Source organism: Sciurus vulgaris, assembly GCF_902686455.1.
Source record: "Sciurus vulgaris genome assembly, chromosome: 1".
Lineage (NCBI taxonomy): Eukaryota > Metazoa > Chordata > Mammalia > Rodentia > Sciuridae > Sciurus > Sciurus vulgaris.
The window spans coordinates 75599558-75614508 of NC_136461.1; the positions used below are offsets into that span (position 1 = coordinate 75599558).

Sequence of the window (14951 nt, forward strand, 5' to 3'; positions counted from 1 at the left end):
TGGAATTCCATAAGGATCCAAAGAGGGTGACAATGTACATGGAGAATTAACAACTCCACTTGAAGCACAAGAAAAAACAACATGTATCACTGACCTAGAGTTAAGTCAGTTCCTCTTTTACATCAGGGAGATGACTGAACAAAGATACAGAAGAGGAGCAAAGGTTACACCTCATCAGTGCAAAGGGAGGGCTAAGCAAATCCAAACAAAGGCGACAGAAACAGGCAGGAACTGTTGCTTTGATTCTTGGAAAAATATAAAAAAGACCATCTGGGAATTCTAATTTTTAAAAGAACATGGATAAACACAAATGCCTTATTTTACATTTTATAAAATAATTTTAGGATCACAAGGTGGCTCTAAATACTAAAATCATGCTCTCACTTGCATTTTAAAGTGGTTAAAATTGCTGTGATGCATCAAGAAGTATCACAAAAGACCCGGAATTTTAATAATTTGGAGAGGGCTTCTGATGCACGAAGGCAGGGGGAGGGATTAGATTCTTGATATCCAGTTCTCATCACACCAGGAATCTCATATTAATGTTTGTTAGGAAAAGGAATCCACCATAATTCCTGCAGCCTTAATGTTGAACAGAAATGTCAATATGTTTTATTCAACCTTTTATTTTTCTTCATAAGTTGAAATCTGGCTCATATATCTCAGTACATAATAACCCTCAAAAAGCCCAAGCAAGACAAAAATATATATTTATATTTTATAATTATTTGATAATTACTAAGTTCATATCCTTACCCATAATGCATAACTACAGCTATAACTACATATAATATTTTATGTGTATAGGAATATTTATATAAAAACATACACAAAATCTTTTAAAATAATTTTCCAAAGGTTAAGGAAATGAAATGCCATAAAAAATCTAATGTGATTTTAAATGTTACATGTCAAAGAACATTTTAAGCAGATTCTACTGTGTGTCTATGTGTGTATATCTGCACACAATCAGAATACATATAATAAAATGCAATCAAAAAATCTCAGAAACTGGACAATGATGAATAGAAATAATTTGATTAGAGAATGTAACCTTTGAAGCCAAAGAAAGCTACACAAAATTCTCAAAGCTGAACTCAATGCTTTGGGCGAGGGGGAGGAGATATGAGATTTTAAAAAATATTTTATTAAAGTTTCATAATTCGGAATGCTGCTCTGGAACTGTTCAGAAAATATGGGGCATATCTTAACTATTATCTATGGCCACAGTCATGCATACACAAACACACGCACAAGCACACACACACGCACACACACACACACACACACACACACACACACACACATACGCAACTCTGTGGAATTTGTCACTATAGGATATTTAAAATCCAGACTTGCTGCATTTAAAATGTATGGAATTTATTTTTAAACCAGCCATATCTGAATTCAATGCCTTATATTTTGAGTTTTAATTCCAATCATGCTAATTTTAAGTCACAAACATATATCTGCCGGTAATGAAGGTTGTTTAATTAGGTCCAGATAAAATAGCTCCAATTCTGTTTCTGATCCACCTGTCAAAGCAAATCAGTCTTTTACATGGCTAAAAAAAAACAAATTAGACTAGCTGATGACTTTTTGAATATTCAAGTAGACACACCGAGGATAAATCCAAACAGAACTTGTGACTGAACAAAAGCCTAAAACGTGACCTCAGAGATGAAGATATCTTATTCTGCCAAAAGCAGATTTCCAGGATGGGTTCGCCCAAGATTATGAAGTCAAGGACAAGGTGTTAAAGTGGATAACAAACATGGAATGACACAGCACTATGGGAAATAAAATCTGCCACAGCTAAGGGCAACAGAACAACTCCTTGTTGGCAAAGTAAACACAAACAATGATAAAGACTGTGATGAGAGAGTCAGGTTAACATTTTCTCTGTCATGGAAATTCCAAAACAAGAGACACTCTGATTCATGGAGTGTATGCTACCCACAGTCACTATATAAATTACTTCCAAAGACTATCAAAGATAGAAAAGCTATATCCCTTACAGATCTAATGTGAATGATCTTAGAGTGCTCTTGTCTTACAGATTCATTTACCTAGTATAAAGCACTGTACATTTCAATTGAGATCCATATAAGCCCATGGGTAAAGTTTTTCAAATTGTCATGGGGACCATGTGAATAGGACATTTAAGATTGGAAGCAAAGAAGGGAAGAGAGAAGGAATAACCTGAAATCCAAAGCCTTGAGGAGTTTCAGTGGGAGTTATTTCTCTTTAAGGCCCTCAGAGCATCCAATCTTCATGTGCTTGCATGATGTGAGCAAAGACGTGAGATGGAGTCAGTAGCAAGGTCTACTCCTAAATCCTCATTGCTGCCTTCAGAGTGGGTTCTTGGACTCAGAAGAAACAGACCCATGCTCAACCTCTCACTCTCCAGCTGCTTAAACGAGAGACAGTCATCATCACCACCACCACCACCACCACCATCATCATCCCCATCTAAAACGTAAACATTTCATAGCAGAACAGATACAGACATAGATTCCTAGATAAATGAGTTATGTAGATATTTCAATGGGAAAAAACAAATGGAACAATTAGATACCCATTTTGAGTAAAGTTAATCCTTCCCTCATATCATTCAAAAAATTAACTCAAAGAGGGTAATAGAGATAAATGTAAAAGTGAAACTATACAATATCTGACAAAAGTAGGATAAAATTTCATAATCTTGGGGTAGGCAAAGATTTCTTGGACTAAAACACAAAACACATGAATCATTAAAAATTGGTAAATTGAACTTCAAATTAAAAGTCATTCCTCTTGTCTATGTGCCATTAAGAAAATAAAAGACAAGAAAATGTATTTGCTGTAGCTGTATTTGTCAAATAATATAAAAATTTATTTAAAAATGGGGAAAATATTGAAATAAAACAACAAAAGAGGATATACAAATGACTAAAAAGCATATGAAAAGAGGCTTTTTGTCAGAATTTTATTGTCATATGTATCACATGAAAGTTAGAACTATAATGAAATATCACTGTACACACAGTATAATAACTAAAATCTGACAATACCAAATCTTAATGAGGATGTCAAGCAACTGGAATCCTCCTATATTTCTGATCTGAAGTGGTGCAAATAGTTTGCAAAATAGTTTAAAGTTTCTTATTAATTAGTTGTGACACAGAAATTAGGGAGAACAAAGAAAAATCCATTCTAATCCATTTTAGGTCTGAATTCAGCTGTGCCTAGAAGTTTCTTGATTCAAAAACTAGGTACAACCTAGTTGTTGCCCATCAACAGAGATTACCTGGAAAGGAGCACAAGGCAACATTTTTGTGTGAAAAAGTATTTTTATATCTTAATTTTTATGAGAAGGGTGTTAAATTTGTCAAAATTTATCAAAATGGGCACATTTTATTATACATAAATTATACATTAATATTTTAATAAAGTTAACTTTAATAATATGAGAGTTGAAAACACTTTAGAAAACCTATATTATAACCCTCTTATATTATAAGTGAAGAATTTGAAGACCAAATACCATTAGTATCCAGCTCAAACAGCTAGTTGGTAATAGATCTAGAAACAAAATCCCATCTCCTAAATCTCTATCACTCTCTGTAAAACAGCTACCATTTTAAAGAAATGTACAAGTAATTTCAATGGACTTTAGCCTAAATGGCCTGGAGATCAGGGATTTTACCTTCTTGAAAGTTAAGATTTTGTGGAGGCAATGATGGTAGTGGTGGGGAAGATGATTTTGCCTCTACACACTTCATTTTCTTTCTTACAAGAAATAGATTTTAGTTTCCATTCACTTGTTTCCCATTGTCAGTCTGTGTAGTTTACTGCTTTACAAGAGGGTATATGACCCAGGCCTTAGATCTTCAATACAGTTGCCACCAGTTATGTGTGGCTACTGAACAAGAATTCGAAATGTAGCTGGTTCAAATGGAGAGGTTCTATAAATGTAAAATGCATACTCTTTCACATTTTTTGGTTAGAAGAAAAAAATATCAATAGCTAACTAATAATTTTTATAGTGACTATTGTCTTAGTCAGCTCTTTCGCTGCTGTAACTAAGAGATCTGACCAGCACAATTATTGAGGGGAAAAGGTTTATTTGAGGGCTCACAGTTTCAGAGTCTTAGTCCATTAGAAGACTGGCTCCATTCCTCAGGGCTCCAGGTGATGCTGAACATCATGGCGGAAGAGTGTGGCAGAGGGAAGCAGCTCACATCATCAGGAAGCAGAGACAGAGAAACTCCGCTCTTCAGATACAAAATACATACCCCAAAGGCACACCCCAGTTTCAGTGTCCTCCAGCCACACCCTACCATTTCAATTAATCCCTGATTGGATTAATCCCCTGATGGGATTTCTCCTCTGAAACTTCCTGCCTTGTCTCACATGTGAGCTTTTGGGGGACACCTCACAACCAAACCATAACAACTATGTTGAAATAATAATATTTAAAATATATAGCTAAATAAAATATATTTTAAATTAATTTCCCCGATTTGTGTTCTAAATATCACTATCAGAAAATTTTAAATTTCATATGTGGTTCACACTTGTGGTTAGCCTTATGGTTCCATTGGATGGTGCTGGCTAAGACAATTATCACACCTGTTGCCATCGCCATATTGGCTTGTGTTTAGAAATGCATATGCCGAGTTGAAGCAGAATAAACCATGCTTTCATCCAGTAAACTGCCTTGCATAAACTACTGTACAGTTCTCAGGGTACTTTCACATTTAGTATTTTTGGTCTTCAAAGATAATTATAATAAGGAAACTGAGATTTAAAGAGGCTAATTTAGCTACCCACAGCCAAGCAAAGAAATCAGCAGAGCTGTTTCTAAGCTCAGGTGTCTGAATTCCAGATCTTCTTGCCCTGCCTTTGGTGCCACTCTCTGCTGACCCATTCGGAAAGTGACAAAATGAGGTTGATGGTAACAAAATCAGTGTAAATCGAGATGGTTTGCTATTTATAGGTCCTTGTCCAGGAATTAATCCACCTAAAAGATGATTTGCTACATGCTGCTATTGAGATTATGTTATGGTTTGAATGTGAGGTGTCCTCCAAAAGCTTACATGTGAGACAATGCAAGAAGGTTTGGAGGAGAAATGATTGGGTTATGATAGCTTAACCTAATCAGTAAGTTAACACCTGATGGGATTAACTGAGTGGTACCTGGAGGTAGGTGGGGTGTGGCTGGAGGAAGTGGTTGATTGGGGGCTTATCTTTGGGTATATAATCTTATCTGGAGAGTGGTGTCTCTCTCTCTCTCTCTCTCTCTCTCTCTCTCTGCTTTCTGATTATCATATGAGCTACATCTTTTCACTACCCTCTTCTACCATGATGTTCAGCCTCACCTTGAGCCCAAGGAATGGAGGCCACCTTCTTTGGACCAAGACCTCTGAAACTGTGAGTCCTCAAATGAACTTTTCCTCCTCTACAATTGTTCTGGTCAGATCTTTCAGTTATAGCAGCAAAATAATGACTAAACAGATTAACATATATTCCAAATGCTATCAGGCAATATGAAGCACAGTACTTAGAATACTGTCAGAAATACACTTAAGGAATTGAAAGTAAGAAATGAGTGGTTGGAAAAATAACCAAGAATTTTTGAAAGGCTCTGATAAAAATATAAATAGGGAAAATTGAATAATAAAAAGTTTATATCATTTCATGTCTTTCCTTTGAAGAGTTAAGTTCTATATGGTAAGAATCCAGGCTACCAGGAAGATGTTTTTTACAGATTAATGGACTGGGGCTAATTTCACCTCAGTGAATATCACATTCCATGGTTTCCAAACTTCCCAGATTGCTTATTTGTTTTCCTAGATGCTCCAACTCAAAAAACAACAACACAAAAACAAACAACAACAACAACAACAAAAAACAACACACAAAAAAATTGGAGATGCAACTTAAAAGGTACATATTTAAGTGAAAAATTAATAAAATCTACATTCTGGGTTGTAGATTAGTATATACACATGATTGCCCTGTAAATAGTAATGATTTTACAGACATTTTGAATATGTAACAAAGAGTACCAGATTCCAATTTGCTATAAAAATGCACATACCTTATAAACTTAGCCTAAATATGTCAGCAGATTACTGTCTTCTTGGTCTTTCCTATTAAAAAGGTGAGGATGTGGGGAGAAAGGTACACTCATACATTGCTGGTGGGGCTGCAAATTAGTGCAGCCACTCTGGAAAGCAGTGTGGAGATTCCTTAGAAAACTTGGAATGGACCCGCCATTTGACCCAGCTATCCCACTCCTTGGCCTATACCCAAAGGACTTAAAATCAGCATACTACAGAGACACAGCCACATCAATGTTCATAGCTGCTCAATTCACAATAGCCAGACTGTGGAACCAACCTAGATGCCCTTCAATTGATGAGTGGATAAAGAAACTGTGGTATATATATACAATGGAATATTACTCAGCCATAAAGAATGATAAAATTATGGCATTTGCAGGCAAATGGATGAAATTGGAGAATATCATGCTAAGTGAGATAAGCCAATCTCAAAAAGCCAAAGGACGAATGATATAGCTAATAAGTGGAGGATGACACATAATGGGGGGGAGGGAAGGGTTAGTGTTAGGGTTAGAGTTAGGGTTAGGGAGGGGGGCAAGTATGGAGGAAGGAAGTACTGTATAGAGGGTAAAGAGGGGTGGGAGGGGTGGGGGGAAGGGAAAAAATAACAGAATGAATCGAACAACATTACTCTATGTAAATTTATGATTACACAAATGGTATGCCTTTACGCCATGTACAAACAGAGAAACAACATGTATCCCATTTGTTTACAATAAAAAAAAAAAGAAAAAAAAGAAAAGTGCAATAGTTATGACCACATATGTCCTGAGCTTACCAGAGTGACCCTGATTTCAAAATCCTTTCTCATTGTCCCCATGAGATATCAACTTGGTGGATTGAATGTTTGTTCCTCTAAAATCCATATGTTGAACCCCTAACCCCCAATGTGATCGTCTCTGAAGATGGATCCTTTTTGAGTTAATTAGGTCATGAGGGTAAAGCCCTCATAGAATGGGATCAGTTCCCTTATAAGAAGAGATACAGAGATAATCTATCTTTCTCTCTCTCTCTCCCCACCTCTGCCGGCTCTCTGCCCCCACCAACAACACTTAGGGGCAAAAGAAGAAAGCAAATCAGGAAGAGAACCTTTATCAGAATCTGAACATGTTGGTATCCTGATTTGGGGCTTCTCAACCCTTAGAACCATGAGAAATACATCTATGCTGTTTAAATCACCCTTTTCTGACTAAGATAAAACTTGTACTCAATTAAAGTATACATCCTGGTTTTTAATTCTAAGAGTATAAGACACACTTTAAAACCTAAGTTCAAAACCACTTCCTCATGGAGACTGCAACATTCTTTAGGAACTGGAGAAAGAAACATGTACCAAATAAATAGAGATTAAGGAATTTTTACCTTAGTGCCAAAATATGGAGCAGTAGTGTGTACCTATAGTTGACCAAGGTATTCTGTTCTCTTCAGACAGGAATCCAGAGGAATCACAGCCAGGAACTTACTAGCAGGGACTGGGTAAATGGGGATAGTTGCTTAACATCTCTGTGCTTCAATCACTTCATCCATAAAAGAAATATAATAATACCAGTTTCACAGAGATATTGCAGAGTTTGAATCTGTGACATAAGCACTTAAGACAAAGGCTAAGCACACAATAGGTGTTCTGCCAAAGGCTGCAGATCACAGCATAACATCAGCCCTCGTTACAACTTTTACTTGAGAGGGATTTACTTAATTTCACATCATAGGGGAAGGAAGACTTATTTGCTACTCTTTAACAAAAATTGTTTTTTTCACTTTGCTTTCTGGTGGAATCTGAAGCCTAGAACTCTTCAGCTACTGAGATTCTCTGAGCTGCACTCAGTTCCCCTGCCCCCAGCTTGGTGGAGGGGCAGCAGCAGGTCTAAGAAGTTATGAGCCAGTAATTTTACCCTATGTCTTTAAAGCTTCCTTTCAAACTCAGTTTTCTGTAATGAAAGGTGCTGTACAAGCAAAAATTATTAGTAGTATTAATAAAAATATTTCAGCCATGTTTCTTCTTGCATCATATGTAATTCATTAGCAACAGCTCGTAGGTGAGGCCAAATTTTCATGTCAAATAATGTTTTATGGGTCTTTAGAACACTATACTCACTGGGTGTCCCCACATCATGATGAGACCTCCCTGCAAGGGGAGACAGACAGCAAAGGCTTTCTGAAACCCCTTCTCTTTCAGATTTGCTTGGGAGAAAGGTTAGTTTCTACTTATTCAGCAACCACACAGCACTGGGAAGCTTAGGTGCTTCTTGAAAGGGTAAATGTTGTATTGTTCATGGAAATAGGATTTATAATGATGTTAACTCAAAAGAAGAAATTAAATATAGAAAGGTTTCAGTCATGATCGCAGTGACCATGATCAATCAAAGGCTAGAGAAATGCCGTTTTACAATTAAAATATCCCAACACATTGCTATTTATCACTATTGCCATATTGCAGCAGCAGGCTACAATTAATCATATAAATCACCCCAATGAACTAAATTCTGAGGTTCTCTTTTTGTCAAATAAAATGGCCGTCTTATTGTTAAAACTGATGAAAGGACATTTTTTTCTGATATTCAATTTAAAATACTCTTATTTAAAAAGATCTTTTATGCAGAGATTACAGAGAAGACTCTAGGCAGGAAACTTTAGTGATTATTTCAAAGCTCATTAGATTTCAAGGATAGATATATCCCTCCCATTCAAATGCATAATAGCATTTTCACAAAGGCTTATCAAAGGGTAAATTAATTGGGCCCTATGCTTGGTAGTCATTCATTCATTCATTCATTGAACCAGTACTTAACTGAGGGTCTACTATGTGCCAGACATTCAGCTAGGCCCCAGAGCTTCAGCAGTCATGATCCCTGATCTCATGTGCATAGAATCTGGGAAGGAAGAATGCCATTGTACTAGTAATAACAAAAGTGGAGATTATTATACCAGGCAGAATACTGAAGACCATAGAAACTTAGCAAAGTTTGAGCCAGGATGGTGGAGAAGAGGCATTTCAACTGAGACCTGAAGAGTAAGAAGGCAGAGTTGGACACATCCTGAGGAAAAATCTAAAGATTCGATCTTCTATGATTCATCACTGCTGTATTGCTGGAACCTGGTGTGTTATAGGTACAAAATGATTATTTATAGAAAAGATTAATGCCAATTGTTCCATTTCTGGGGGGACTTGTCTTAGAGGCAGAGCCATTCCCTGGAGATTGGTGGGCCCCAGGGAAAGGCCCACACAGCCTCCTTCTTTTCTTACCCATAGACCTGCACACAGGAAGCCTAAGATGAAAATGCCAGGTGACGGGTAAAGGAACCACAAGATGTCACCAAAAGGGCAACAGAGAATCCAGGTAGAGAGGAAAAGACCAAGTGTCACCAGTAGCCCCATCATGGGCCCACCTGGTACTAAGTATGTTTGCAGGAACTTGCAGATTTTATTCTCCCATTAGGAAAGCCATGGCCTCTCCCTCTAATGTCACCATGCAGTCTGTGTTCTGTATCGAGGCACTGTCAAGGACACTGAGTGGAGATTGAAACAAGTCCTGACTCCACTCCAAGTTAAATGCCCAGCATGGGACAGTTACCTCGCAAAGGTGACATCTTCTCCTAACTTGTTCACCCACAGAGGACGCCACTTACTAATTCCCATGAGGCATCTTATAAATCAGCTCCATCCTTGTCCCTGCCTATTCCTCTTCCCCCTGGACCACGGGATACATGGATATTAGTTTCATATTTTGCACTAATGTTTTCACTCAAACAACAAAAACAACAGCAAAACAGACCCATGCCAAATGACTACATCAGAAAAATTGAAAAAGTGGGGTAGAGCTATTCTAGTGACAGGGATGATGCCATCAAAACAAAGGTCTTGCTGGGGATATAGCTCAGTTGGTAGAGTGCTTGCCTCACATTCACAAGACCCTAGGTTCAATCCTCCCCAGCACCACCAAAAAAAAAAAAAAAAGTCTTTGTGATTCTGAGTTCAAGTTATAATTTGTTCTTCAAAATGCCCTGGATATACTCAAAGTCATTATTTTTTTTTTTTATTGTAAACAAATGGGATACATGTTGTTTCTCTGTTTGTACATGGCGTAAAGGCATACCATTTGTGTAATCATAAATTTACATAGAACAATGTTGTTTGATTCATTTTGTTATTTTTCCCTTCCCCCCACCCCTCCCACCCCTCTTTACCCTCTATACAGTACTTCCTTCCTCCATACTTGCCCCCATCCCTAACCCTAACTCTAACCCTAACACTAACCCTTCCCTCCCCCCCCCATTATGTGTCATCCTCCACTTATTAGCGATATCATTCGTCCTTTGGCTTTTTGAGATTGGCTTATCTCACTTAGCATGATATTCTCCAATTTCATCCATTTGTCAAAGTCATTATTGTAAAATTGTCACCTCTATGACAAAACATCATAGAGCATCGGAAAACTCTAATTTTGCAATCCTAATACATAAAAAGGGAATAGCTAAGGTCAACAATGTACAGTCCTCAAATCAAACAACCTCCAAACAATTGAGTTGAGGTTTTTAAGTGAAAACAATTTTGCAGGTCTAGGATTCATGGATGAAACAAAGAGGTATGAGCTTTTGTCCCTGCCTTTAGGGAATTTACATATAGTTTACAAAAGTGAAAATAAAAGCCATTTTCTAACATGAAAATCTGGATGAAAATTGTTCAACTGCCCAAATGTAAGGTGGAAAGTGAGAATGTTCCTTGGAGTATATGAAAACAGCATCGGGCAAATATGTTTTGAGACAGAGAAATCCCATGTCACATGTTGCCCCTATTTTATAAGTTTTAAGAGCACATTCAACTATATTATTCCAATTGAACATCACAATAATCTTGTGCAGTTAGGCAGGCCATATACTTTCATGACCATTTTATGTCCAACTTGAAATAGCTCCCAGCAAAAGTTAGTGACTTGCCCAAAGTCCATAGAACCCAGACCAGAAATCAGGCAGTCTGACCCCACGTCCACGTTCTGTGTACCAAAAGTGCAAACTGGAAAGTAAAGCTACATGCCACCTGTACCTGTGAGTTTGTGAGGCCATGGGGTTGCTGGGATCATTCCTGGCAGGACTATTTTTGCTGTAAATTATTATAAGTATCCAACAGTAGAAAACCTGGTGAATGAGGTGCTGACAACATGCGGCAGTTAACTGAACATATAATCAGGGGCTGCACCACTGTGGCGGCTCTGGATTATATCAACAGGCATAATGATGTTGCTAAAATTATGCACCTACAATTATCCCTTAAAGGTAGGTGATAAATGAATTAACTAAGTGCTGAGGCACAAACCTTCAATATTTAGAAATTGACTGCTATGAGGTGTACAGGGGCAGTGTCATGACAAGGAGTCACCATTCCAGATGATTGGGATGCTCCTTACTGATGACAACAGCTTAGTAAAACATTGACATGTGTGCTCCAGGTAATTGAAACAGTTTTTTGAAAGGAAAGAGATGAAGCACTTATTGACTCTAGAAAAAGGGGAAAAAAACATGTAAAAAAGTGTGAAAGTTTCAAAATAAAGATGATTTTCCGAAGTACCAGGGTATAGATGGTCATTTTTTTAGTGAAGAGGGTTCATTTCATGTGTCGACACCTTTCCATGCTATCTCAATACCAGGAACTAGTAGAGAAAGGGTAACTCACTAAGCTTTAAAAGACAGTGAATCCAGATGTGGATAGAAAGGATGGAGAAATAAAGAGAGACTGAAGAAGCATGGGCCACTGGCATCACGGAGCATAACTCCTGGGAGCCTCACCTGCTGGGGGCAGGAGAGGTAGAAAGCCAATTCCAAGGTCAGAAGAGTTAGACATGACTGACTATCAGTACTCGTTGGGTTCTCACCAGCACTAGCTTGCAAGGCAACTATTTACCTCTGTTAAACCTCAGTTTCCCCATCAATGAAACAGGAATAAAAATTGCTCCAAACCTCTTTGGTTTGTTGTGAAGATTAAACAATGAAATGTTAAGCCCAGTATAGGACACACAGTGAGTACTCAATTAGCAGACACTGTCACTACAATATACATATGCTGTAGACAACTAGAAATGCCTGACTTTTCAGAGGCCATTGTGTTATTCGTCTAAAGAATTCCTTCATCTGACTTCATCAGTATCTATACTCCTTTGTGTTTTAAAGAGACACGTATAATAATCAGACATTTGGCCTCCTTTGTTTATAGCATTTTGATGGGAGGGTCATCAGCTAAAATAAATGGGAGATCGACCAGGATCAGACATTGCAGCTGTTCAGGTTCAATATTTGATGGGAATGGGGGTTTAAAAGTAATCACACAAATGAGAATCAAGAACCATCTCTGTGTTACGCTCATCCATGCCGGCCTAGTGCCCATTATCATAGATAACTGGGGACTGACTGTATTTGTTTCCAAAGGCTTTCTTAAAATGGAAAGATCTCTGTGGCATCTATAAGATTCAATTAGAGGACCTTTATAAGCACACATCTAGTTGAACCAAATGAGAGATAAATTAACCTATAAACAGCATGCTCTTTCTTGTGGAATCCTCTAATGGCCTGATTTAGGATATCAGCAGATGGAAGGTCAGTGCCCAGTGCTTTCAGAGTTCAGCCCATTCATTACAATCAGGTTCACCATGCCACGAAGAGGTTCTAATGAAATACACTCCAGTGAACCGCAGAGGGGGCCAGCTCGTGTGTGTGCAAGGCATGAGCTCAAGGCAGCAGACAGACTGTGATTTTGTATTGCTAGGCAGGTAGGGGTCCAAATGGAGCCACTGCACATTTATTAAGTTGTATTCTTTCAGGGGAGAAACTCTTGCCGAGACAACTTACCTGCAAGCTCCTTTAAGCTTTTAGCTGAAATGCTCTAGTTCACATACAAAGAAAATTGCACTGTTTGTCACTAGTCAATGTCCTCTAACATCAGGGCATTAGTGGGAAAAGAGGCACATTAAAAAGGTGCCTGATCTCCCTGCATCCTTCCCCATTCCAGCTGAGACTGGAATCTAGGGGGAAAGAAACTTATATATCTTGAATCCTGCCAAATTATAGCTCCAAATAATACAAAACATTGCCTGAGGGGTTTTTGTTTTTAACCAAAGTACTTCAGAGGCCTGAAAAATATCTGCTTTTGAGACCATGTTCACTAACAAAAAGCCTTATAAATTGTAAACCAAATTAAGACTATCACAACAAGAAAACATCTGCTGTTAGTATGCATGTGTAACATCACAGGGCATGTTGCTGCTTTCAAGGCACCCAGTTTTCTGTGTTGCTAGTGGATGAAGGAGAAGGCTGCTTCGTACCTGTGTTCTGCAGATGATCTGGGCACGAGGTGATGGGCATGGAAGTGAATTGCAAATAACGCACTGGAGTCTCAACGCGAGGCTTCCCTGGAGGACCCATGCTGAGAGGTGCTCTTAAAGATGAGATGGCTCCTATTGAGTTTGCATTAGTATTTCAGTAAGTGAATCCTCTCAGATGGAAGGTCCTAGTGGCCCCACTGTATACTTAATTCTAATGTATAGTGAATACTTTTACAGTGCAGTTTTAAAAATCTCTTCTTCCTATTTTGCTTCTAATAGTTTATTTTGTCCATATAAGCATATGTTCACTTTTTGTACCTCTCTTCCCAGTCAATCAAAATCATTACAGAGTCTTGGACATTCTTTCATAGAAGACTGCCGTTTACATAAATAGGTCAACTGTTTAGAGCTAATAATATCCAAGTTTAAAACATTAAAATATGAAATGTTGGTACCTGCACTTTTTAAATTATTAAATCTGTCTAAAACTGTTTGTGAGTGCATGTAAATTTTTCCCTTAGATGATTTTTGTCTTTCTTTAATAAAGCTTTCATACCGCCTTCAAAAAAGCAAATTAGGAATTAGAGTACCAAACTGTTTTCCTGGTAAGAGTGTTTATAAACAATCAGGATAAAATAATAATTGGTATTTACCCCCTTGTCATGTCTCCACTACCATCCTCTTGTTTACAGTTGACCCCATCTCAGAAAGAAAGTCCTAATGAAATATAGATAATGCACCTAGTCTATCCCCTTCAGTGTAATGTTGTAATGTTGTTTAACAGTTCCTTCAAAAACATTAGATGGTTCTTCCTCTATATTGCACAACCTTTGGCTACAAAATGCTACTGGAAGTTCTTCAGAAGTCTCACGTGTTGCTCATACTATTCATTTAACTAGATGTATGCTCCCCTTCTTTCATCTCACACATTCTCCTTTGTTATGATTTATACATTCCTTCAACGAGTATGATGTCCACAATGATTAGATTGCCAGCACTAAGCTAGCCACTGGGGGTAGATATGGAAGGGAATGGAATAAACTTTGACCCTGGTCTTCGAAAGCTTAGTGTAACAGAGAATTCAGATGAGTAACAGAAAGTTAGAACAGTGCAGCACATGTTGGAGGAACCAGAGGGACACCTAAGTCAGACGTGAGGATGGCAGGGAAGATTTGAAGGAGAATAAGACATCTTGATTTGGCCTTTTGGAATCAGTGCCAGCAAGAGAAAGAGGGAGAATGGAAGGTGCTTGAAATAAGGAAGGCAGATTAACCTGGATGAAAATTCAGGAACAGGAGAGACAGCACTACATGTTAAAGCACCTAGAAGAACAACCAACTACAGTCTCCAAGCGCAGGGATGGAAAAGGTCTTTATTGGTCACCAGAATACTGTCCTTAACCCAGACTACTGTTACCTTCTAGGACATTAGCTTGTATGATTTTTGTCCCAGCTCTTGTCAATATAGTAAAAACTCATTATCCAATAAGGTTTGGGGTCTATATTTGATTAGTTTATTAAAAGTGGTACCC

General features: G+C 37.9%; 1 protein-coding gene across 11 annotated transcripts in view; it reads right to left on the minus strand.

Moving 5' to 3' along the window:
* Nucleotides 1-761: 761 nt before the first annotated feature.
* The window catches only part of LOC306668201 (uncharacterized protein), a 528324-nt gene continuing 514134 nt past the window's right edge, over nt 762-14951 (minus strand). For 10 of the 11 annotated variants that reach the window (XR_013765762.1, XR_013765763.1, XR_013765764.1 and 7 more), the window contains 2 exons: nt 6086-6137; nt 762-2410 (listed from right to left, as the gene is read on the minus strand). Coding sequence is in view for 1 of the 11 variants with exons in the window: in XM_079151404.1 (XP_079007530.1) it covers nt 6109-6137 (29 nt within the window). In the remaining 10 variants the exon portion in view is untranslated. Of the gene's footprint in view, nt 2411-2969; nt 3290-6085; nt 6138-14951 lie in introns of those variants that run through there. The other variant, XR_013765771.1, reaches the window with a different exon arrangement.